Source organism: Chenopodium quinoa, unplaced genomic scaffold (assembly GCF_001683475.1).
Source record: "Chenopodium quinoa cultivar QQ74 unplaced genomic scaffold, ASM168347v1, whole genome shotgun sequence".
In the NCBI taxonomy this organism is placed as follows: Eukaryota; Viridiplantae; Streptophyta; class Magnoliopsida; order Caryophyllales; family Amaranthaceae; genus Chenopodium; species Chenopodium quinoa.
The window spans coordinates 5,089,849-5,116,970 of record NW_018743850.1 but is presented as its reverse complement, the minus strand read 5'-3'; the positions used below and the strand labels follow the sequence as shown (position 1 = coordinate 5,116,970).

Below are 27,122 nucleotides of genomic sequence, written 5' to 3'. Positions count from 1 at the left end.
AGTATTTCCTAAAGAACTTAAGAGACTAAGGATGGAAGGAACTTCTCTTTTAAACACTTTGAAACTCTATGCTCAGAATACTTAAGATTGTTTTTCCACACTTTCAAAAAGCCACGTTGATCTATTTTTATAAAGAGAATATTCAAGCTTCCATCAAATTCCCACTTCCCCCTTAATCCCACGTTCTCTTTGGCTGAGAAGTTTGGATGTAGGCAGAGGAAATTTAGGAACATGATTTCCTTAGCTTGACTCCCAAGTTCAACGTTCTCCTTAATACTAGGAGCCAGTATTTACCAAGTCAAAAAAATCAGTTATTCAAAAAGATAATTATTTAATAAAAAAGATAATTATTTATTTATTAATTAAAAGATAAATAATTAATTAATTTAAAACTTATCTTTTTAAATTAATGAATTATTTATTTATTTATAAAATCTTTTTAAATCTTTTTCAAAACTGTTTTTTATCACTTCCTTAAATTAAGGTATATGAAAACTGTTTTAAAACTTTCGTTTAAAACTTTCTGAGTCAATCGTCAAGTTCCTTCGGGAACTTCAGGTTCCTTCAGGAACTTCGAGTTTCTTCTTAATTCCTTCCATTCCTTCCAACACTTTTGTTTCTTAAGCTCGTACACTGAGTAACTAAGTATATAGAGTTGTGAGGACATCTTGAAAGCTTGCATTCATCATCAAGTCTTCCAAACTCTGTTGTTCCTACTCCGCAACATGTATTTGTGTACCTGAATCTTTCTGTTCAACCAAGACTCATAAACATCATTAGTCAGAGTTTGTTTTACGTAAGTCAATCATCAAAATATTAAGGTAGTCAATTCAACAGAAACTTTTTTTTTTTTTGAAAAATTTGTCAAGAATAAGCCAACTTTTAGTCGATCTTCTCAAAATAAGTCAAGCTTTTGATTAACTCAAAATAAGTTAATTTTTACATGATATTTTCTCAAATTAAGTCAAAACCTGTTGGGTTAAAAGGTAACCGATTGTTTGGGTAAATTATGCCATGTGTCATAATGTGGTTGGCTCTTTTTATAAATTTTAAATAAAATTATTGTTATTAATTATTAATTTTTTTTAATTTAACCAAAAAAAATTAAAAAAAAAACAATAAAGGAATTTTTTTTTTTTTTTTTTTTTTTTTTTTTTTTTTTTTTTTACGGCTATTTCACCATATACTCCTGAGTTTTAACTTAATTCACTATATACCACCGAAAATTTTCAAATTCACCATATAACCATCAGTTTCATGAAAATGTCACCACATGCCCTTTTCCGTTAACTCTGTTAGTCAGTCAAGTTAAGTGTGCTACGTGGCAGACTTTAATTGGTTCTTATTTAAATTATTTAATTAATTAATTAAAATAATTTAAAATATATTAAACAAAAATTAAAAAAAAACCCACGATTCCCCAAGCCAAGCCACCCCTGCGTTGCGTCCTATCCCACCGCCGGCACCAGACCCTTTTCCCCCGCGCCAGTGCCGCACCCCTTTCCCTTTAAATTTCCTCTTCGGAAACAATTTCGATCAAAACTCTAACCCTAACCTCAAACGATGTTCAATTTCTTCAAATTAGAGATAATTTCTTCAAATTGGGCAAGAATTATTTCAATATGTCTTCAAATAGACATAAGGAGGGGAATTCGAGTTGTTTCGTTGGAGCTACAGAGTTAGATTTCGTAGATTAAGTTAAAACTCAGGGGTATATGGAGAAAAAGCCGTTTTTTAAAAATAGTAAAATACCATTTCTCTTTTCTCATTCTTCCCTAGCCACCCTCATTACCCTCACCTCCCCACCAGCCATTGTGTAGACATCTACTTTTGGCCTCTTGTTTCAACGGGAAGTGCGATGATGTTACAAAAATCCGTTCTTCATGCTAGATCAAAGTTGAAGTGTTTATGGACTCCGAAATGCATTATGAAGTAAGTTAAAGAGACCAAGTTATCTTAGAGCCTTGTCTAATTACTAATTAGGCCTAAAACATGCTCATACATGTTTCATCTTGATTAATAACGGACCTAAATGCGTCAAATGCAATGATTGGATCAAATGGATCTTACATTGTTGAAGAGCCAATCAGATAAAACAACCATCAAATTTCCGTGCAAGGCCTATACAGATGGATAAAGTAAGGCATAGGCCTGGTTGGCACGCGGGCTGCCCGGCACGGCACGCCAGATGGCCTGGCCCGGCACGAGCACGGCAGCTGCACGACACGGCACGTGGAACGGCTGGTGGGCCGTGGGCCGTGCCGTGAACAAGGATATTGAAATTTAGCACGAACAAGGCACGAACACCGGCCCGTCGGCACGGCCAGCCAAGCACGATACTTTTATAATAAAATTAATATTTTTTTAACAAAATAATAAAGCAAATATTAAAGAAAAAATAATAAAAAAAATAAATGGGCGGCACGGGGTGCCGGCACGAAACGGCACGCTAGGCACGTGGGCCGTGCCGTGCCGTGGGCCGACTTGTGGAAATGGCTGGCACGGCACGGCACGACCGTGCCAGCATGATGACACGACCGGCATGGCCGGCACGGCCCACGGAGGCATGGCACGGTGCCTAGCTTTACAGATGGATAGCCATTTAAAAGAGCTTTCCAACGATACATTATAAGCCCAATTCCAAGTTAAAACGAAGAAGTTATCATCAAAATACAAAATCGAGCCCTAAACCCACACCCTTGCACACAAATGGCCATATGTTTTGATATATATAGATTTTAACCTAATTACAACGGCATTGGAAAGTATAAATTCAGAGCTTTCCAATGACATCTTATATGCCTTAATCCAACTTCGTAATCAAAAGTTATGGAAGTTTTTAAAACGCGTTTTCGTATAAGGCTATTAAACCGCACCAAGCGCAACTCTGTAAGTTGCGCGCGCCAGGCGCGCGCAATTTGTAGAGTTGCGCGTGCCACCTGACGCCGCAGCTCTAAAGCCCTAAACCTAGATTCCTACGCCTATAAATAGGGGTCTTCGTTTAACCCTAATCACAACATAAAATCAGAATTTTAAACCCTAGCATTCTTAAATCCCTAATCTCTCAAGTTCTCTTACGATCATACTACTTTTCCCCTCTCTTCCCAACTACTCTTCAACCCTAATCCATCCATTTGAAGTCATTGGAGGTATGAAGAAGAAAGAAGTCCATAAACTTATAAAACGGAGATCTAGCAACAAAGGAGAATAGTTAGTTTCCTGAGCACTTAGTTAAATCACTTTTCTTTTCTTGTTTAAATAACTTTAATCAATTAATTAGTGTTGTTTGATCACTTTAAACAAACTTTTAATTAATTAATTTCACATAGTATTCTTCCGTTAAATAAGACTAGAATTGGAATAATCAATTAATTGTTTTATCACTTAAGCCAAGGTGAATCTTGTTTATTTTTGTTCTTTTCACAAATTTGAATAACAAAGAATAACGACATTCGTTGCAATGTAATATTTATGTGATCAATGTTTGTAAATAAAATCAATTAACTTAGTTTTAGGTATCACGTTGCATATATTGTTTGGTGATGAAATTGTGAAAAAGGAAGAGATAGTAGAGGTTGCACTAGGGCTAGAATAGCGATTCCTCCCTAAAAGGAAAGTTATTTTAATACCCTCGCTCCCGAACTCATTTCTAGTACACGTAGACCAATTTGGGCATGGATAAACTTATAATTCATGTTAAATATCCCTTGAACTCTACTTGAGAGAAAGGCATGAACGAGGTTTATGGGTTTTTCTAAAACTCATTGGCGACTCCTTACTAGTTTCTTACAAAAAAAGCACCTAATGATAGGATCAACTCTAATTCAAGGTCCCCCAAACAACCAGGAATTCAAATCCTAACACGCCTTAAAACGGTGTAAAGTCCAAGGCTTTTAAAGGGCCATGATCATAGAGGAGAAGGATCCCCAACGACGGGCACACCCTCCTCACACACTAGTGGCACACCACTCCATTTCCCCGCCTCTCTTTCCCCCACCTCCCCGCATACTGCAGCCCCCCTTCCCCACCACTCATTCCCACCCCCACCCCCGAAACCACTAGCCCTTCCACCATCGAAACCACCACCACCCCCTCTTTAACCCTCACTAAATTCTTCCCTCTCTTCTTACTTTTTCTCTTTCCTCTGAAAAAAGATATGAGTATCAAACTCTTATGGAAATGGAGTTGTGTAAGATGACAATAAACTAAGGGGCCGTTTGGTTCGCAGGGGGTAATCGGAATGGAATGAACAAAGGGAATGAAAGAGAAAGGAATGAAAATCCCTCAAATTTAGTGTGTTGTTTGTTTTAAAAATCAAAGGGAATCACATCACTACCACACCACCACCACCACCACCACTACACAAACCCCTCTTTCTTCACTATCCCACTTCTCCAGCCACCTCGCCCCTCGCCGCACATGCCCCACCCCTCGCCGCACTTACCCCACCCCTCGCCGCACTTCCTCTCCTCCCAAACAACTTTCCCCTCCCCTAAAAACCTTCCCCTACCCTCGAAAAAACCCTAGAACCCTTTCCAACCACCAGACACCCTCAAAACCCTTCCCAACCACCCTCGAAGCCGCACTTCCTCTCCTCCCAAAAACCAATTTGCTTTCCGGTGAGGGGTGGGGGAGTTGAGGGGATGGCCGGCGAAGGGTGGGGAGGTGCGGCGAAGGGTACGCGGTGGTGCGGTTTCCGGTGATGTAGGTAGGTTGGAGGGTGGTGGTATGGTGGTGGCCAAGGAATGGAATGGAAATACCTTGGGGGGTAAGGAATGAAGTTAGAGGGATTTGGGGGAATGAAGGGGGTAAAGGGGATTGGAAAAGTGGCCTAACAAACAACAAAAAAGGAAATGATTCCCGTCGATTCCTATTCCCTTTGTTGAATACCCCCCAACCAAACGACCCCTAATAAAAATATGCTTCAAGCGTGAGCAACAATGACTTTCAAGTAATAACAATAACGGCGGAACCGCTAAGAAAGCGAGGATACTCAGCATCGATAGCGGAGGAAACTCCACTTTCGTTGTGATTGCCTTCTTAGTTCATTTGGAAGAGGCGATTTGGCTGAAAACCAATAGTCATGATTCAAGAATCGGTGATTTTCATTGTTGTCAAACTGGAATCAACAGTCTTCTCGCGGCGTTTCTCACGACGGCAGATTCTACAGGTCATCCATGATTAAGAGGTCAAGTGGAGAGTGCACGCTGGTAGGATGGTAGAGAAAGAAAGGGATCAGGTGGGGGAGATGCCCCGTATGGTGGCTGACGGGGCGGGGGCTGGTCAATAAGGGGGGTGGTTTTTTTTACTCCAAACTTTTTTTTTAGCAACTAATTAAAGTAAATAATTTTTAATTAAAAAATGAAAGCAAGTGACTTGTTTGGTAGGTTGTAGGTCATTTGACCTATTTAAAGAAAACAACCCTTAAACGTTAACTTATTCTTAGTTAATCAAAAAGTTAGATTATTTTGAGCAAATTGCATACAGGTTAACTTATTTTTGACAAATTTTCCCCTTTTTTTTTGTTTTTTTGACGGGTACTGTTATTTTTTTTTTTAGGAGAGGGGCAAGCCCCTAAAGAGAACAAGAAACACACCAACATAAATAAAAGGCACACGAAAAGCAAAAAGAAACTAAAACAAACAGAAAAAGAAAACACACTAACAAAACAAAATAAAAACTAAACATCCTTGCTTCAAGCAGCCACTGCAGATACAGTGCGAGCCAAAGCAACTCCTCCCCAGTCCTCCAATAAAACCGCCTTAAGACCCTCCGGGGCCGCCTGCATAATAACCAGCTTTGGGGACAAACCAACACCATAATTCACCAGCCAGTCAGCCGCCCTGTTGGCTTCCCTAAAGCAGTGTTGTATCACCACTTCCCACTCACGTTTTTGGATTAAAGCTTTGTATCTTGAGATGATATGATAATAAGGAGAGGAGGTGTTCGAATCCTATAAGCACAAAGATCAGATAAAAGAAAAAAAAGACAATAAAATTTACACTCTTACTACGGTATATCTCATAAAACATTCAATATAATGAACTTGAAGATTTTAGTATACCCAAGAATTAAGTTGGAAAAAAAAACACATGAATAAAATGAGGAAGGTGGCCGATGCATACCTTCCACTCTACAATTAGGAAAAACAAAATAAATACATGAATAGTTTATTTAGTCATTGTACTCATTTAAGTTATGTTTACTTAATTTTTTAGTTCACCTTACACATCTTATTATGGCCATGTTCGCTTCACCTTATTTTTTGCTGAACTATTGAAATTATTTTTGCTAAACTGAAATTATTTTTACTGATTATCTGTTATATTTCTTCTTTAGAGTTACTGATTTTTACTGAACTGAAATTATATTAACTGAATTGAAATTAATTTTACTGAAATAAAAGTATTTTTACTAAATTGAACATATTTTTTCTAAACTGAAATTATTTTTACTGAATATTTTTTTTAAGGTGAATTGAACATGGCCTATATATTTCAGATCAAATTAGAAAAATAATAAGTTTTGAACATGTTTTACCGTTTTATATGCGATTTTTAGCCTCTAAACAAATCAAGAAATTAAAGTAGGTGAACATCGATTGCCAATATTTGTCGGTAAAAGTTTTATATATCATAAATTCCGTAATAAAAATATATTTAAATTGCATATTTGAAAAGTATATCTTAATACAAATGTAATAAGATATGGATATTGCATAATTTGATCCGAGTTGAGAAATGACCAAAAAATAGACTTGAATTACATTTATTAGAATCTCGATCGAATAACCTAACCTTAAACCTTTTAACCCATTTTCCTTACTTCTTATCCCTTACTCAAACTCACTTAAATTGATTCTCAAACCTTTGAATTTTTCAATTAGACTTAAGTGTTTTGCTCGGTAATTTTACATTCAATATTCGTTCTTTCTTAATGCGTTATGGGGGATTGTTAAGTACAAGTGTAAGTATTGTTTGTCCCAAGCCACATTGAAAAATACAACAAAGGTCTTTCATTTTATAAAACAAGCAGGTTGCTCCTCCTGTTGCCAAACAATTTTAAGATGAAGCCTTGATTTGAGCATTGGTTGTGGGCTTCTACACTTCTCTCTGCATTAAATATATATTGTAACAATATTTATATAAGAAATTAAATTAAGTAAAATGCTTTTAGTAAATTTATAAAAAAATCCAGAGGGGACCAAAGTAACCAAGAGATCACTATTCACAAGATACACATCGATTGTTAGATTAAATAAAAAAGGAAATATCAATATCAAAGTAACCAAGTGCACGGACGTTTCTGCCCCTGTCCTTTTTACTGATTTTACAGTTTGCCCTAAGTTGATGTCTTGGCCTTTCCCGATTTTCCTCTAAACCTTTTATTTTGCTTTTGAAGAATCATTCAATCTCTCTCTCCTCACTTTTCTTCTCCTATAATTTTTACTCTCATCTGATCTCAATTGAAGTTTGCACTCTGAATTCTCCATTGAAGCAACTTCTTAGCTTTCTCTCCTCCATTGAAATAGCTTCTCAGGTATGGTGTTATTTTGTAACCATCGAATATCAATTACAACCGTTGAATAAAATGGTTGGGTTGGAAAGTCTTTATTTTATGTGCCAACGCAGGCCTATCACCAAATCTCCACTGCAAAATCCTTTGTTGGAAGGCTTACTGATTCATGATTTACACCTCTTAATAGTTAACTAAAAGATTAGCACTTTCTTCGTTACTAACAGATATATCTTTTCCGCGCAAGCTAGTTCAATAGTTCATTCTTGTAAGCTCCTTTGTCATCCACACTAAGACTTCGGGTCATCATGCACTGACACAATCATTGTCTCAGGGCCTATGACCAACCAAAAGCAATTCCTGGCATACTCCTAATAATAAAAAGAAAAATCCGGATTCGACTTCTTGTATGCAATAATAATCATCATAAATGGCTCATGACTGAAATTCACTCACAGTGTTTTTAGTGCTATAAATTTCTGGTGTTGTTTTCCTGGAGAGTGTTTCAGTGTCATTATAACAACAGATGTAGAATAGCGTATTAGTGCTGCGATACTACATTATCAGTTTATAAGTCAAGTGTAAAAGTAAAAAGTGTACCTGTAGGATTATATGCAGTCTTCCTTGCGGCAAAGACTGCAAGGGAATCGTGCTCCCATTGGAACAGTTGTGCGCTTGCAGCAGTTTCCACTTTCCATAACAAGCATAGGCATTGAACATGTCTAGATCAGGGTCTGGGATTCGTACCCTTAACAATTGGGAGAATTGCCAGATAACATTAAAATCATTTCACAAAGAAGAACCGGACATGTTGATTGAATCGAACCACGATTTCTCTCTCTAAAACGAAATCATCACAAAGGAATTGAAATCGAAGAGCTAATTCTTCAATTTCAATACAAAATCCTATATTTAAATCATAGTCGTACAATTTTTAAAATTTGTAGAAGTCATTTTAAAAATATTTAATGTATAATTTTCACTTTCCCCTTCTGAGTTCAACAGACCTTTTGTAAACGCATCCAATTTAAGTCCTTTCTTTAGCCTAGTGCAAGCTATCCAAAAGCATAGCTTTAGCTATTACAACCCTGTGGTAGTTGTAGATCTCTTCATTCTTTTTATGTTGCTCTGCCTTATGATCTCAGATCTTGTTTTAAGAAAGAAAGAAAGATAGATATGAGATAAGAGAAAAGGCAATATCAAAAGTAGGTGTAATAGGCGAAATAAGAGGCCACGTTAAAGAACTCTATTGGACTAGTGTTTCTTTCCTCTTTTCAGATACCCTTCAAGCCATTAAGTAGGTTATACTTTTTTTGGTAGGACTGGCTATAGATTGATTTGGTAAGTCTGATGTGCGCGCTCCCCCAATCTTGCGAAAGTGATCTCAACAAAGTTTATGCATGTTGTGATGTTTAAACAATGTATATAGGCATGAGTATTAAACACATGGTTAATTCAGAATTAATGTGTCTAGTTTTTTAAATTTGTCTTGTTCTTTTTATTTGCACTTTTTAATGGATTTTTATAAAGGGATTAATTCAATTTGGGAATTGCTTTTTGTTCCACAGCTTAAGGAAGAACGAGTACAAGATTCAAAAACTATTGGCGTTGAATCCAAGGCAAAAGGGTTTTCTTGGCATGTGAGAGAGAGAGAGAGGGGTCGAGAGAGAGAGAAAGAGGGCCGGTTTTAACTTGTGATGTTCAATTGATCTTGTTAGGTCCTGAAATTTGAATTTGTTGCCAGTGGAGCGCTTGTTACCCAGGATAGATAGAAGTTAATTTATTATTATCCTTGTTAAAATAGTCCTATATTGTTTTTGCTTGTACTTAGCTTCATATACCATGTATAGATGTAGATTGAGTATTCAGATCCTCTGGTTCATTTTAAGAGTATCACTATAAACAAAACTGATTCTTGTTTCAAATTTATTGCCATTTTACAATTACAACGTAAACTCTAATCAATTAGTAATATATGATAATCTTATCGAATTTAGACATATGAGGACTTGTTAGTAATGTATAACATTTTTCCTTTAATGTATACCTACCAAGATAAAGTTAAATTATTAATCACTTTAATGGGGTTTTAATTATATTAAATTTACATGGACTAGAAAATAAAAAGTGGACATTTTTCTCTAACTAAAAAGAGAGCCTCTCTCTCTAGCAACTAGAGCTACCCAACCACCCCAATTAACCTCCCAATCTAGTTTCCACCACCGTAAAAACCCTATCCCTCATCTTCCCTATATCAATCCTAGCCTATCCTTCACGGCATATCCTTCAATCAAACCCATTTCTCAATTCCCTTCCCCCTAAATTCAAGCCCCAAATTTCTTAGTTGATTCTCCCAAAAGAAAAAAAAAAGAAAATAATTAAATCAAATTCAGAATCAAAGTAAGACTCAGATTCTTTACTTACTGTAGGGAATTTTTCATCTCCTCCCTACATGTGGGTCATGTTTGTAGGCATGTCGACGCTCCAAGGAAAAGAAGCTAGAGAAAAAGAGTCACCAACAAGTTTTAGGAACTTGTAAACCATTCACAATTATGAAGGTCACACCCCAATCACAATCACAGAGATTGCTAACTCCATAGTGGTCTAGAACCATAACTGGACATTTGGGGATGATGGTACGAACTTAACCTTAAAGAGGTCAAACCCGCCCTACATAGGCCTTTACTTGATTCTTATTGATATTAATGCGCGCTTTTCGATCAACATACATACATCAAATTAATCTTAAACCTGTTTAATCTACGTTGGTTGATTATTAAGGCACAATTAAATCTAATATTGGTGATCACTTGAATTAAAATCATGTTAAACCTAAATCCAATTATTGATTATCTTATTAGGCGTGATTTCAATTAAAATTCCCTTTAAACCTGCAAAAAGGGGTGTGATCAAGCAATAGCAACAAATCATCGATAATCAAACAACATATAATTAATTTAATACTCGTCATAATAAAAAGATCGCAATCATCATCATAAAAATATCGCTAGTAGTAAGATCCTAGGCATGATACTAAACAGATTAATAACGATCCTAGCATGTTACTAATAATAAAATCAATAACATGATTTCTATTCAAAAAGTAATTAAATTACTTACTTTGATGCTTCGAATTTCTTGCTATAAAATAACATGTTAGTATATTTCAAGAAAGTAAAATCAATAAAGTAAAAAATTAATTAGGAATTGAAATATGAATTTTGATCCAAACCCTCATAAATATCAACCTTTCACGCCGAGGTCGAAGACAACGTCGCGTATGGTTTGGAGTATTCAAATCACGCGAAGGAAGTATTGTGAATGATTGGGATGTATCAAAGATGTGTTTAGGCTAAGAACATGGGAATAGGAATTTCGGGTTGTGTATTGATGATGATGGTTGTTGATGATATAGAATCGAGGAAAACAACCTCTATTTATAAGGAAAAAAGAGAGTCGAACGAACGGAAAAAGATTAAAAGTCCGAACTATGTAAAACTTCTTGTCGTATTGCGACAGGCCTGACGCGTCTCGATGAGGACTATCGCGACGCAATGGACCTGTCGCTGTGCAAAGCGCCACCCAGCACACAACTAATTAAACCGCCACATAACTAACAATTACCAAAAGTTTACATCTTTCATTTTTCATTTTTTTTAAGGGTTTTCGAAACCCTAAATCTTTTTTTATTTTCCCTCTCTGACTTCTTCACCATTATCGCTCACTGCGTCTTCTTTTCCCAGGTATCTATTTCTCTCTTTAGATTCGTGTTTTTAATTCTTGCTCATGCTTTTCTGATTTGCAATTTCAATTTAATCTCTTGATTGTATGCTTAATTGTTTCTTTTCTAGCAATTTTCTGTGAATTTATGATTCGATGAATTTGATTAGCATGAATTTTTTTCTTTGATTGAGATTATTGTTTGTGTTTAAATATGCTGGTTGAACTCATTATATTTAATTTATTTTTGGTATAGATTTCCGCTGAAGTGAATAGGAATAGGGTTATCAGTTTAGATTTGAGAAATGGCGTCGATAGACCCAGAGATAGCGAAAACTCAGGAGGAGAGGAAGAAGATGGAGCAGGAACTAGCCTCTCTTTCATCTCTTACCTATGATACTGATCTTTATGGGAGTAGTGGGAGGGAGGATTATGTCCAGTCAATCCCTGTTGATGATGATGAAGATAATGCCGATGCTATGGATAATGAGGTGGCTCGGAAATTGGCTTCTTACACGGCTCCGAAGTCTCTTTTAAAGGAAATGCCTGGTGCTGGGGCTGACTATGATGATGGGTTGAGGAAGCCACAAAGGATTATTGATCGTGAGGATGATTATCGAAGGAGGAGGCTTGATCGGGTTATTTCTCCTGCGAGGCATGATGCTTTTGCAATGGGGGATAAGACCCCGGATGTTGGTGTCAGGACTTATGCTGATGTGATGAGGGAGGAGGCGTTGAGGAGAGAGAAGGAGGAGACGTTGCGATTGATTGCTAAAAAGAAGAAAGAAGAGGAGGAGCAGAAGAAGAGTTTGGAAGAGGAGAAAGGAGCTGGTGGTGGTGTTGCTGCTCAAGCTCAGCCTTCTCAGAAGAGGAGAAATAGGTGGGATCAATCTCAGGATCAGCAAGGGGATGAGGGCGTAGCAAAGAAAGCGAAGTCTTCCTCTGACTGGGATTTAGCCGATTCTACCCCTGGAATTGGAAGGTGGGATGCCACTCCCACACCAGGGAGACTTGGTGATGCTACACCATCTGCTCGGAAGAATAGGTGGGATGAGACACCAACACCTGGCCGTGAACAAGATTCTGATTCTACTCCGTCTGCTGGTGGGCTCACTCCTGGTGCCACTCCTGCTGGATCGACATGGGATGCCACTCCAAAAATCACTGGTATGGCAACACCTACACCAAAACGTCAGAGATCAAGGTGGGATGAGACTCCAGCTACCATGGGGAGTGCAACACCCATGGCTGGGGCAACTCCTGCGGCTATGACCCCTGGTGTGACACCTGTTGGTGGGGTTGATTTGGCTACACCTACTCATGGGCAGATTAATCTGCGTGGCCCGGTAACTCCTGAACAGTATAACTTGATGAAGTGGGAGAAGGATATTGAAGAGAGGAACAGACCCTTGACTGATGAAGAGCTTGATTCCATGTTCCCACCTGAAGGATATAAGATCTTGGATCCTCCTGCTTCATATGTGCCAATTAGGACCCCAGCAAGGAAGCTTCTTGCCACACCCACTCCAATAGGGACTCCACTTTATCAAATACCAGTTGAAGACAGGAATCAGCAGTTTGATGTTGGAAAGGAGCCTGCTAATGGGTTGCCATTTATGAAACCTGAGGATTATCAATATTTTCAGGCGTTGTTGAATGATGAAAACGAGGAAGAGCTGTCACCAGAGGAGCAGAAGGAAAGAAAGATCATGAAGTTGCTACTTAAAGTGAAAAATGGTACTCCTCCTCAGAGGAAGACTGCATTGCGGCAACTCACTGACAAAGCAAGAGAATTTGGTGCTGGTCCATTGTTTAACCAAATTTTGCCTTTGCTTATGCAGCCGACATTGGAAGACCAAGAACGACATCTTCTTGTGAAAGTTATTGACAGGGTGCTGTACAAGCTTGATGAGTTGGTTCGACCTTTTGTGCACAAAATTCTTGTGGTTATTGAGCCACTCTTAATTGATGAAGACTACTATGCCCGTGTTGAGGGGAGGGAGATTATTTCAAACTTGAGCAAGGCTGCTGGATTGGCCACTATGATTGCTGCCATGAGACCGGATATTGATAATATTGATGAGTATGTCAGGAATACAACCGCGAGGGCTTTTAGTGTTGTGGCTTCAGCTCTAGGTATACCTGCTCTGCTGCCATTTTTAAAGGCAGTGTGTCAAAGTAAGAAGTCATGGCAAGCTAGGCATACAGGTATTAAGATTGTCCAACAGATAGCCATTTTGATTGGTTGTGCTGTTCTGCCACACTTAAGATCTTTGGTGGAGATCATAGAACATGGTCTTAATGATGAGAACCAGAAGGTCAGAACAATTACTGCACTTTCTCTGGCAGCTCTAGCTGAGGCTTCAGCCCCGTATGGTATTGAGAGTTTTGACTCTGTATTGAAACCTCTGTGGAAAGGTATCAGATCACACCGTGGAAAAGTCTTGGCTGCATTCCTGAAGGCCATTGGTTTTATCATTCCTTTGATGGATGCTCTTTATGCTAGCTACTATACAAAAGAAGTTATGTTTATTCTTATTCGAGAGTTCCAGTCACCAGATGAAGAAATGAAGAAGATTGTTCTGAAAGTGGTTAAGCAGTGTGTTAGCACTGAGGGTGTAGAGGCTGACTACATTAGAAGTGATATCCTTCCTGAGTTCTTTAAGAACTTTTGGGTTAGGAGAATGGCTCTTGACAGAAGAAATTACAAGCAACTTGTGGAAACTACTGTAGAGATAGCCAACAAGGTTGGCGTTGCTGATATAGTTGGTAGGATAGTGGAGGATCTTAAAGATGAGAGTGAACCGTATAGGCGTATGGTCATGGAGACAATAGAGAAAGTGGTGACAAACTTGGGGGCATCTGATATTGAATCTCGCTTGGAGGAGCTTCTGATTGATGGTATTTTGTACGCCTTTCAAGAGCAGACAAGTGATGATGCCAATGTCATGCTTAATGGTTTTGGCGCTGTGGTCAATGCTCTTGGCCAAAGGGTCAAACCTTATCTCCCCCAGATATGTGGTACAATTAAGTGGCGTTTGAATAACAAGAGTGCAAAAGTAAGACAGCAGGCTGCTGACCTTATCTCCCGAATTGCAGTGGTTATGAAACAGTGTGGAGAGGAGCAGCTTATGGGTCACTTGGGTGTGGTTTTATACGAGTATCTAGGAGAGGAGTATCCAGAAGTGCTGGGTTCAATCTTGGGAGCACTGAAAGCAATTGTTAACGTCATCGGTATGACCAAGATGACTCCACCAATCAAAGATCTGCTACCTAGGTTGACTCCTATTTTAAAGAACAGGCATGAGAAAGTACAGGAGAACTGCATTGATCTTGTGGGACGTATTGCAGATCGTGGAGCAGAGTTTGTGCCTGCAAGAGAGTGGATGAGGATATGCTTTGAGCTTCTGGAGATGCTCAAGGCTCACAAGAAAGGAATTCGAAGAGCCACTGTCAACACCTTTGGGTACATCGCCAAAGCTATTGGACCTCAGGATGTCTTGGCTACTCTTCTTAACAACCTTAAGGTGCAAGAACGTCAGAACCGTGTTTGTACAACCGTGGCTATTGCAATCGTTGCTGAGACTTGCTCACCTTTCACCGTTTTGCCAGCTCTTATGAATGAATACCGTGTTCCTGAGCTTAACGTGCAGAATGGTGTCCTCAAATCTCTGTCTTTCCTCTTTGAATATATTGGTGAAATGGGAAAGGATTATATCTATGCCGTGACTCCTCTCCTTGAAGATGCTCTTATGGACCGGGACCTGGTTCATCGTCAGACTGCAGCTTCTGCCGTGAAACATATGGCTCTTGGTGTTGCAGGTCTAGGCTGTGAAGATGCTTTGGTGCACCTTATGAATTACGTGTGGCCCAATATCTTCGAGACTTCACCTCACGTTATCAATGCTGTTACAGAAGCCATTGAGGGAATGAGAGTTGCATTGGGTGCCGCTGCAATACTGAACTACTGTCTGCAGGGTTTGTTCCATCCAGCAAGGAAAGTTAGGGAAGTCTACTGGAAGATATATAATTCTCTGTATATTGGAGCTCAGGATGCTCTTGTTGCTGCTTATCCTACTTTGGAAAATGAAGGAGAAAATATCTATAGTAGACCCGAGTTGTTGATGTTTGTGTAAAGTTAGATGATACATTTCAGATTTTGCAGATCTCTCGTTCCACCCTTTGAAACTGTTGCTTAACTAAACTGTTGTAGTGACCTATGCTCAGTAATTGTTTAGATTTGTGTTCAATATATCTGTTGCTTCTGTTTAGTTTTGCTGTAATTGCTGAATTTTCACTCTTTTTTTAAGCAGAAGTCTGATGTCCACAAACAAACGTTTTGTTAGACACTATTCTCCTGAATGTGCTTCAAATAGGATTCCAACCTGAAAGGATGAATGACTGAATGAGGCTGGTAGTCTTCACTAAAATCCCTAGTTTGTCCCAAAGAGAGAAAGTGTAGAGTATGCAAACGATTATTACTAAGATCCAATTAATGATTTTATGGGGTTTTATAATTAAGCACTAGATTTTTGATTTAATTTATGGGGTTTTATAATTATGTGTGTTGATGTCCTTTTTGTAAGTGATTGTTTCTGATTGGCCTTAGCAGCCTATATTATTCGAAGCAGGTTGTTTCATGTAGTACCATATATAACAACTAAGCTGATTTGGTTGGCCTATTCATCTTGGCTGTTCTATTCTCATGTTAATTGGACCTGATCTTTCCAGGTGCTATTTTTGGATTGTTGTGCTGTTGCTGCTCTGCCTTATCAACTGCTTGATGTTCTCATAAAACTGTTTAAGGTATTAATGTTGCATTTTTTATCTGAATTGTTGCTTTATTAGAAGAATGTAGTTTATCTTGTGGTTTTTGCTTTGCGTTGGCTGTGTTTTTTGTTATAAAAGTTGGAAAAATGGTGGAAAGGGTCATAGGTAATTTCATCATTGCCTTTTAATTTGACTAAGCAGACCGACTAGCACTCTGTGTTTGCATTATGATCTTTGGTTAGGTATTGATTGTTGAATGATAGTGACTTCTCCGTAGCTTTCTAAGACTATTAGACTATTATTCATGCTAATTACTTGACATCTAGCATTCAATTTTTTTATATTTATTTTATTTTATTTTATTTTTTTAAACTTGATATACCATTGAGTCCTGTGACAAATCCTCCTTACCCTACAAATATGCTTCTCATAAGGCTTTTGTTTTCTCAAAAATTTTATATGTTTTAATTTTATGGGTCTTGTCCTTTCTTTATATGGTTTAACTATTCGTATTAGTTAATAATGAAATAATTAGAAAGTGATCTAAGCAAGGAGGATTCGTTAAATCATCAGTATTTGATTTTTGAGATGAAAGTAGAAAGTTAATAGAGACCACTGAGCTTTGCTTTTAAGGAAGTGTGCATTGTGCAGTGATGATATTGGCACTAATGTTATTATCAACCCAGTATAGAATAAGGTTGTCCTGCTTTCCCTTCTCACTTTTGCAAGTTATTGCTTAAATTAATCAAATATTCATTTTGCTTTATTAACTATACCTATAAAAGTTCCTTAAAAAAAAAAAAAAAACCAAAAACAAAACAAAATATACCTATAAAATAGTGAGGGACAATAGACTGAGTATCCCATGACAAGCTACTCAGTCTAGAAAACCCTGTTGTGGATTGGGAGTATGTTGAAGACTTTGCTTGGCCAAATTCAGGCTACTTTGTCGTTTTTATAAATTTGAAGGCAGGTTCGGGAAGACTTGTCAATAGTCATCTTATAGTATTAGGGATTATGTCTTTTTGAAGATTATTTATATGTAGTATGATACTCTCAAAATGGTTAAAAGCGATTATTGTATCAGTATGTGACTTGCAGAATTTCGGACAAAAATTGGCGGTTTTTGTGTGACTTACACTTTTGGAGGTTTTCTGGGGATTAGTCCCTTTTAAAAAATAAAATAAAAAACTTTCGGAGGTGGCTTAAGACATTTTTCCTCTTAGGAAATGAGCTTTTTTTAAAAAAAAAATAAAGATGGCCTATAATAGAGTCAATTGGTAGAGGATTAATATTTGTTTTATTTCAGTATTGAGGCTTTTTGCACGCTGGCATTAGCTCAAGGCTATATCTCAAGAACTAGGCACTTTATTTAAGCAATAGATGTAGTATGTCATCAAGTAGCCTCCTTGATATTGGCTATAAAATTGTAGTCTATATCTTCATTACTGTGCAGAAGCCTTTTAATGCTGCATGAACCACACTGATTATCGTCAGTTAGAATTTGTGCGTTTACCCTTCTCTGTTAGAAAACTGTCTTTTAATTTTATTCATTGCTGGTGCTTCTGAATAAATATATTTGTGTTTTAGTGACTGAGCAATTTATAAAAAAAACTTGATGAATTTGAATGCTATGCATTTAATGCTGCTCTTGTTGATTTTGCACTTTGATCATTTTTGAGTGTTAAGTGCTTGCTCATCTACTCAAATGTGATATTGATTAAAAAAATTTGGACTTTGAGAAAAGGTTAATGAGATTACAAGCCTTTATTTTGTGTTACTTGATTGTTCGGCTGTTCAATATTTATGGTGAGGTAATTTTTTTCAGGTTTGTTCTGTCTGGAAAGTGTAGCAATGAAAAAATATGAAAGAGGAAGTAGAAGGAAAAGGAGGGTTCAGGCATGCATTTAAGCTTTTTAAAAAAAATAAAAATAAAAATTGCTGTAAACTTTGATATACTTTATTTTGTGATTAATTGAATTTTTTTTATTTTTTATTTTGTGATCTGCTGAGTATGTATGTTGTAATAGGTGGTGGCTAAGCTGCATGCCATATTGCATCCATTTCTCCTTTGCAGATTGAAGGCTGATGTTGAACAATCCCTCCCTGGAAAAAAAAAAGAGATTATATTGTATGCTACCATGACTGAGCATCAAAAGAATTTTCAGGACCACCTCATCAATCGAACTTCGGAGAATCATTTATGTAAGCTTAGGTAAGGAATTCATTTTTAAGATGATGCTGATTAACAACCTGTAGCTTCTTAGAAGCATCTCTCTCTTAAAAAATATTTAGTAGTTTAGTACAACTTTTCCAATCCTATGATACTAAATTTATATTTGGCAATGATGATGTGGATTATGTGTTATTTACTTTTCTTGGAAATTTGGCATGCCTATATAAAGCTTTGTTTGAGAATTGCGATTATTGTCTGTGAGAATCAAGCTTATTGTTTGACTGTTATATCTTCTCTTTGTTTTTTTTAATTGCCTGCCATTTTCGGGAATGTACTAACTCATCCAAGCGCTAGGAAAAAGAAAGAGCTGGTGTATTAGTGTGTTGATGGCTCGGCGGTTGTTGAAATTGGCCAGAATTGGGTATTAGAGGTTGATGGATTGTTATGAAACGGCAGTTTATGAGCCATAATTATCTTATAAACTAGCTGTATTGGCAGTGTCAGTGGTTTAATTTGTAGTGTGACTAGCATCCACGAGAGCTTTCTATAAATGTAGTGGTTTATGTGTAGCTCAGAAAAATTTTAAATTGAGCATTGACAATCTATTATAGTGCGGCCTATTTACAGCTATAATAGGTGCTATAATATTTGTTTAGAGATTGCCTATAATAGAGTCAAATAGTCAATTGGTTAAGTAGCCTGAATATAGCAATGGATGTAGATTTATATATGAAATAATGAATCAATTCCAGATTAGTTCTTCGACACTATGAAATTAATAAAACGGTTTTGAATTTGTTAGGAATTGATTTATATTTCATGTTTTAGGATCTGATTTTGGTAGGTCCTAATTCAAGATCATGTTATTAATTCAAGACCAGATCTAATTCATAAGATAAACTACATTTATGTATTTGCATACTTGTAAGATGTAGATTTCGGGATTTATTTGCTTTCCTCGCTTGGTTACTGTACAGGTGAAGGTATTTGGGTATTGGCTGGCATTTGGACTTCCCTAACTGTACCTAGAGGTGTCCACCGTGCGAGTCGTGCGAGCTGGGTTAGGGTTAGGTGGGTCGCGGGTTGGGGTTTCATGACACACGGCACGACACACGTAGGGTAGGGTGGGCCGGGTCGTGGGTTGGGTCGGAGAAGTTGGACACACCAGGGTTAGGTTCGTGGGTTAGACGAGTCGTGGGTGGGTCGAGCTGGGTTTGTGGGTTAGACGGATCGTGGGTGGGTCGAGCTGGGTTTGTGGGTTAGACGGGTCATGGGTGGGTCGAGCTAGGTTCGTGGGTTAGACGGGTCAAGGTGGGTTAGTGAGTTAGGGTGGGTCGAAGGGTGGGTTAGTGGGTTAGGGTCGGGTGGGTTTGTGGGTTAGGTGGGTTAGGGTCGGGTGGGTTAGTGGGTTAGGGTCGGGTGGGTTTGTGGGTTAGGTGGGTTAGGGTCGGGTGGGTTTGTGGGTTAGGGTCGGGTGGGTTCGTGGGTTAGGGTCGGGTGGGTTGTGTGGTGTTTTAATTTTTACAAAATTAACAATTTGATGGCTTGCTCTTAATTAAGATGCCTACGTATCCTTATATTATAAAATAAGGAATCAAAGCCAGCGTAGTTCTTATATTGTACTTCTTTTGAAATTTGGGGGGGGGGGGGCTTGGACCTATCTTTAGAAAACTAAAATTTAATTTTGCAATTAAATTGTAATTTTCGAAAAATAAGTTGCCTACGTATCCCGAAAGAATCAAAGCCCACGTAGTTCTTAGCGTACCTGATTTAGACTTTTCTAGCCACCCATGTTTGTTGCATCATCATCCCCGGAAGCTGCATCATCCGTTGACGACTCCAATATCATCACAGGATCATCTTCATCGTCTTCGTCTTCCTTTAAACCTTGAGTTCTTCTTTCAGCTTGATCCCAATCTTTCTTACAAACACAAATTTGAATGCTTTCCGGAGTTAAGCGAGATCTTTTTTCATCTAACACTCTTCTACCTGCACTAAAAGCAGACTCGGAAGCAACAGATGAAGCGGGAACTGCAAGTATATCTTTTGCAATTCTCGCCAATATAGGAAAACCTTTTTTATGTTCTTGCCACCATTTTATAATTTGAAAGTTGTTGTTGGTCTCATGTTGATATGACAAATAATCATTAATAGCAAGTGTTGAAGAAGATGATGATGAGAATGATGTAGATGCTTTGTGTTTTTTTTTTTCATAACTTTATCAAGAAAACCAAATCTAGAATCGGAAGTGCTAGTAGTAGTTGGTGTTGCCAAATCAAAACCATAAATAGATGCATAATGATCATAAAGGTCTCCCAAAACAGATTTGCATTTGTTAATATATTCACTAACATCATAATCGATACTTAAACTTGTATAATAAAATTCTAAAAGATTTTCCAAACCTTCAGCTTTGACACCGGGGTCAAGAATAGCAGCAATTCCATAAATGATTGGAAATTCACTAAAATAAGTATGCCACTTACGTTTCATGCTATCAAGAACGGGACGAAGTCCATCAATCTTCATATGCTCTTCGATGGTGTGAACAACTTTAACACACTCAATTATGACTAAATGAACGTTAGGCTCATAAATATAAGAGAAAATATGAGTTGCACTATCAAAAGCTTGAATTTGTGTGGAAATTTGAGTGAAATGGAATTGGTATTTATAGGAAAAATAGAATGGATGATCATACACTTAAAAAACTAGCCGTTAGATACAAAAAACTAGCCGTTTTTTTTTTAAAATGGATGTTAGGCCGTGCGGGCCGTGCGGGTCGTGCGAATTGTGCGGGCTATGCGGGCCGTGCGGGTTGTGCGGGCCGTGCGGGTTGTGCCGGCCGTGCGGGTTGGGTGGGTCATGCGTGCGGGTTGGGTGGGTCATGCGTGCGGGTTAGGTGGGTTGGCTCGTGCGGGTTGGGTGGGTCATTCGTGCGGGTGGGCCGTGCGGGCTGGGTTGTGCCAGGTGGGTCGGGTTAGGTGGGTTCACGGGCTAGGTGTGTCGAATTAAATGAGTCAAAACGGGTTGTGCGATTTGGGTCGAATCAAACGGGTTAAACTGAGCTGGGTTGAAATGGGTTGTGTCGAAAATTTTGGACCCACGACACAACCCGGATTAAATCCGAGCTGTGCCGGGCTGTGCCGGATTGAAACCGGGTCGGACCCACGTGACCCACCAGCCGTGCGAGTTAGGGTGGGCTGGGTCCAACCCGGCCCACTGGCCACCTCTAACTGTACCCAAGTTAGCAATGTTAGTGATCGAGATCAAAGAATTTAGGCGAGTACATGTAAAATGTGGACATTTGTGATTAGAAAAAATCATTACAAATATGAATAAACTGTCCATTTTAATCATTACGGATTAAGGAAAAAAAAAGTCCTCAAACTAAATTTAGCCATTTGTATTAGATTTACAACTAAAATGCAGCTTTATAACCTATATTTATTTGTTAAATCTTCGTCCATGTCAAGTTAATCCCTTGCTACATTATATAATACTATAGCGAGTTCACTAATTGACCGTTCCCCACTATTTGAAATAGAATGATGCTATATAGAGATATATGATTTTTCTTTGTTGCAAATAATAAGAAATTAAAGTAGTATATATTCTTACGTAGTGTTTACTTTAAATTCTTTTCTGATCAAAAGAAAGAAATAACATTCCGTACTAACAAGACCCAAGCAATTCAAGATTCATTATAAAAATAGAACTACTTAAATTTTACAATTAATAATTGACCTTTAATTACAACACAATGTTAATAAAGAAAATTACAGCCAAAGATGAGCTTGATGTAATGTTCCAATCATATCACTTTTGGATAGTAACCTTTAGAAACACTTTTTGGGATAATCCAATAGTCCATCTTAAGATTGTACCTTATGTCTCAGTTAATTTTTTTAATATCCTATTTTATTTTCCTATTAATTTAACTTAATATAATCTAACAAGTAATAGAAAAAATTACTTTAAATAATCCAACTTTTGCCTCATTCTCCAAAATAAATCAACATTTAGATTATTCCAGAATAATTCAACCTCTTCTTCCCATAATGAATCCAAATGAATGACCAGTTACCTAAACAACTGCTTATCCCTTTCCTTTCTCCTCCATCTCACCATCTTCCTCCATTACCACCACCCAAAGTTCCACCCCCATGAGCACCTCCTTCATCCTTCCTCTACGACCACCTTCATGTTTCTCTCTCTTCTGACTTCTTCCTCCATTATCACCGCCACACCACCTTTCTCCATTACCACCTCACAACCATCATAAACACAAACCAAAAACTCCCACCCACACCATCTCCACCTTTCTCCATTACCACCTCACTCTTACACTCCGCAAGAAACCCTCCCAACCCCATCGTTCTCCCCCACCCGCCTAAGACACCAATAAAACAAATCCCCACTCACCACGAACCACCACCACCAAACTACCCCCAAACTAATAAGAACCCTAAATCACCCAAAAAAAAAAAAACCGAAATATACCTTTTAAAACTTCGATTATGGTTTTATTTGGTAAAATTTAACTATGAAAATTCTAAATCTAGAGTTTTCATGGTTAAATTTTACCATCAAAACCTCACACTTGAAAGCTTTAATGTTGGTGTTGGTGGTGGTTAAAGGGAGTACGCAGTGGCTGATTTGGTGTTGGTGGTGGTCAAAGCGTTCGGGGGTGACGAAAATGAAGGTGGGTGGGGATTTCGGCCAGTTATATGGTGGGGGTGACGGAAATGGAGGTGGGTGGGGATTTGGGGTCGGTTTCGTGGTGGTTGTTGTGGTTGTAGTGATGTTGTTGGTGGGTAAGTGGGAGGGGAGGTAAGGTGGCAGTGAAGGAGGTGGTCATGGAGAAAGAGAGAGGAGAGAGAAAGAAGTGGAGTGGGCTTTTTTAAAAAAAAAAATGTAAATTAAAAAATAAACAATAAGAAAATGACATGTAGCCTGTTGGGTTGATATGGGAAGATGGGATTTAAAGGTTGGATTATTCTGAAATATTCAAAGGTTGATTTATTTTAGGATAATGGGACAAAGGTTGGATTATTTAAATTAATTTTTCCAAAGTAATATGATATGTGTGGTCAATTAACCATATTGTATAAAAATTAGCATCTTTGTAACATATTGGTATAAAAATTAGCGTCAACGACATATTGGTATGAAAGTTAACAAGTGGCCACAAATTGGTATAAAAGTTAACCATGTGGCGACATATTGGTATAAAAGTTAACAAATGATGACATATTGGTATAAAAATTTGCGAATGACGACGTTTTACTCCTTTTCTAACCAGAATAATAAGTGTGTGTTGTACACATGATTTATTCTTATTCTTGTAATTTTAATCTATTGTTTTTTTGTACTTTTTTTTTATTCATATACACTATTAAAATTCAACATAAAAGCCAAAGAATAAAATTTAAAAGAAGGGAATATGGAGGATATATAAGAATATAGAGGAATATTTAAGATTATGCGTAGTAAGAATTAATCAAGAAAAATTACAAGATAAGCTTTGATTATATATATTCGATATCACATTTAGCTTTCAATTTTTTGCAATATGCAATATTATGCAAATAAATTTGCTCCCAACTTCTTAAATATTACAACTAATATATATGTCAATTTCAACTTTTGAGACAGTTAAATAATATGAATTTATCTTTCTTTTCAATTTTTGAGATTTTTGTTTGAGCTTACATTTATATTTTTATTATGATTTGCCGATAATCTTAGGAGCATGGGCTTTGAGGAGAGAATTATTTGTCATTAAATGAGTATTAACAAAAATAAAAAAAAATTCAAAAATTAAAACTAAAATAATAATTAAGCACTTGCTCTGGCAATAGAAAAAAGGTTAAATGTCACGGCTATTAATTTTTATACAAATTTGTCATTGTTTGTTAACTTTTATACCAATTTGTCGTCGGTGCTAATTTTAATATTAATATGTCACCAAGTTACTAACTTTTATACCAATGTGGTCAATTGGCCTGATACGTGTTGGTACATAATCAAATCCTTTTTTTTTAACAAAATTTGAATTTCACCATTTTATAAATCTTTCAAAATTTTAAATGTTAAGGTTCTTTCCTTTTTTTTTTGTTGAAAAAAATAAATAAATAGGATATTTTAATTTTCCAATAAGTGACTTAAATTAGAAACTTTGCAAATTTGTTTGATTATGTGGTGAAACCTTAATAAAATTATTAATATTAAGCATAATTCTATCTATTTTGCAAGTATTATGTTGTCTAACTTCGACACAAGAAACATTACACCAATTTTAATGTTAATAGAAAGATTATTAAATAAATGCAAATGCATAATTAAGCACACATCATATTGTGATTAAGACCCTTAATTGCAATTAGAAATCTTCGAAATTAATTTTACCAATTAGGGGACGAGTCGCGCGCTCTCCCACAACTAGTATTATTAAAACTCAATGACAAGGCATGCACATGACCTTACATTCATTAAAGTTTAACCTTTTTTTTAAAAAAATCAATTCATTAATAAAAAACTATCCGACATCTACAAATGAAATCTAAATTAACAAATACATAAAAAAATTTAACCACCTATCTAATGACACAATTTATGACAATAAAGTCATATTAAATGTGTTATTCGTGTTAATAAATTCTAAAATCTTAATTGTCACAATAAATGTGTATATTTCAACAAAAATTGTAATTTATTAGCAGTATTATTTGAACACATTAGTTAAACTTTAACCACCGCTCCAATGACACAACTTATGACAAAAAGTCATATTAAAAAAAGAGTTATTTAGGTTCATAAAATCTAAAATTAAATTTGTCAACTTATATGTGTGCCAGTGTATTTCAACAATAATATGATTATAAAAGTATTTTAATTTCTTTTATTTACTCATTTATAATTCTTATATATAGATTATATGTATTAAAAATATGTAACCTAAAAATACATAACAATTTTAAAGGTTTTTTCTATTAACTACAAAATATGTTTACATTATTAAGGAATTTTTATATGACAACTGAGAATGAAATCTTTTTACCAAATAAATTAAAGTTATGTAAAATTTAGGTTATTTCAATAATGAATTTTGATGTTCAATAATATTTGCAAAAATAATAATTAATATGTTTTTAAAATAAAACAATGACCTCCAGCATTGCCTGGGCCAAAAACTAATTCACTTTAGTAAATCCAACTTTGGAAGATTTACTTTGAATAATCCCAACTTTTTATTAATATTTAATAATCCCACATTTGATATGAGTTTTCCTCCAACAAGCCAATTAAACAGTAACCTGATGAATAGTAATTTTTTTAATGACACGTGTCACATGTTTATTGGTCAAAAAGTAAAACAAATTAAATAAATAAAAAATATTAAAAAAAAGAAAGAAAAAGAAAACCACCAACCAATCACCCCACCACCCACTCCCAACCTGACCCCAATGCCCTTCAGTGTCGGCCGCGTCCAGACCCTTCCCCTGGTCAGCGTGGCCTCGACCCCCCCCCTTGGATTAGTCGTTCACCATTCTTGAACCTAGGCTTGGTTCGAAGTTTTCGGATTAGTCGTCCGCCATTGTTGAATCAAGGCTTGATTCAAGGTCGATGTCGAATTTGAGGGGAAAATGTAGAGAAAAAAACAGAGATAAAATTGAAAGTTCAGGTGAGAAATAGAGGAAGAAGAGAGTGTTGGTAGATTTATACTCTATAGTGTTTTTTTTATTTATTGTGTACCGGTGCTTATGAAGATATTACTAAAATTATTGTTAAATTTGGTGATAATATCATCCAGTCTCAATAATGGTGTACTTTGTATAGTATAACTTAGATACTATTTTTTACATTACAAATTTAATATTTCAACTAGTGATATCAATTATCAACAAATTGTTGGCTCACTTGGTAAGTTATTACTTAGCTCAGATCCTAGAGGTCTGAAATTCAATCCTACCAAGTGAGGGTACTTGGGGTAGAGATTCATTTACCATCCCCTCTACTCCCAAGTTCTTAGCCCGTAAATACTAGACCAAAAAAAACCGTGGGGATTGAGGGCTGGTTCTAGCGCAACATCATGTAATATATATTCATATGAGTATATTGTCAATTATTATTTGTAGCTATTAAATATTTAGTATATCACTTTTAGTTATTTCTATTTATAGGGTGGGGCAATTTCAATTAGATATGTCTCGAGTTAGTTTTGTTGGATTTGTATCGATGTGGTCAAAAGAGGTCCTTTTCCCTTTCAAAAACATAAGTTAATCACAATGGTATGATCGTGGAGGTCCATGTGTTGTATCGATGGGCCACGCTTGAAACAAGGTAGGGGAAAGTTGAGCCATACTAGGCTCATGACATCTTTCATATGTAATGTTATGCATGACTCAACCCACGTGCCATGTCATGTTATAGAATTACCTTAATAATTTCTAGACATTTTATCAATTGGTTAAAAATGAGTGGGTTTCCAATTTACGAAAACAATGTTGATGCAAAAGCATATGACTAAAGGTGACAAATTGTCAATTCGAGTAATTGGGTCGTATACTATTAGATCTTGGGTCGGGTCTAGTTCGGGTTTAAATCATGCGAAATTATTATGTCCATACAGGTTGAATTTTGAATCGGGTCACTTTTACATTAAGTCAAGTCTAGTCGGATCGGATTATTTATTGACACATTGTTGTGCCCCTCGAGTTTCAGGCTTACAACGGGATCACGGCAGATCTCGCTAATATTAGTAATTTCATATTGGCCCAGCCCATACCCAACGCTGACAATTCTAGTTTATAGGCGTTTTGCGTAGATCCGAATACATGTGGTTACAAGCCTTACAGCACACTTCTCAACTTCTCGAGAAAATCGGGTCGGATATTTTGTCGTAGTAGAGAAACAAAAAACACTTCGTATGTAGATT

The 27,122-nt window shown here is 36.8% G+C and overlaps 1 protein-coding gene across 1 annotated transcript; it reads left to right on the top strand.

Annotated features, from left to right (window-relative positions):
• Positions 1–11,121: 11,121 nt before the first annotated feature.
• LOC110686051 (splicing factor 3B subunit 1-like) lies at positions 11,122–15,506 on the top strand. Its single transcript, XM_021862624.1, has 2 exons — positions 11,122–11,258; positions 11,492–15,506. The coding sequence occupies exon 2, from the start codon at positions 11,541–11,543 to the stop codon at positions 15,369–15,371; it is 3,831 nt and encodes a 1,276-aa protein (XP_021718316.1). The 5' UTR covers positions 11,122–11,258; positions 11,492–11,540; the 3' UTR covers positions 15,372–15,506.
• Positions 15,507–27,122: the final 11,616 nt, after the last annotated feature.

Excerpts from the sequence above, each read along its gene's own strand:
- LOC110686051 (XM_021862624.1), top strand. The coding sequence starts at position 11,541 with ATGGCGTCGATAGACCCAGAGATAGCGAAAACTCAGGAGGAGAGGAAG.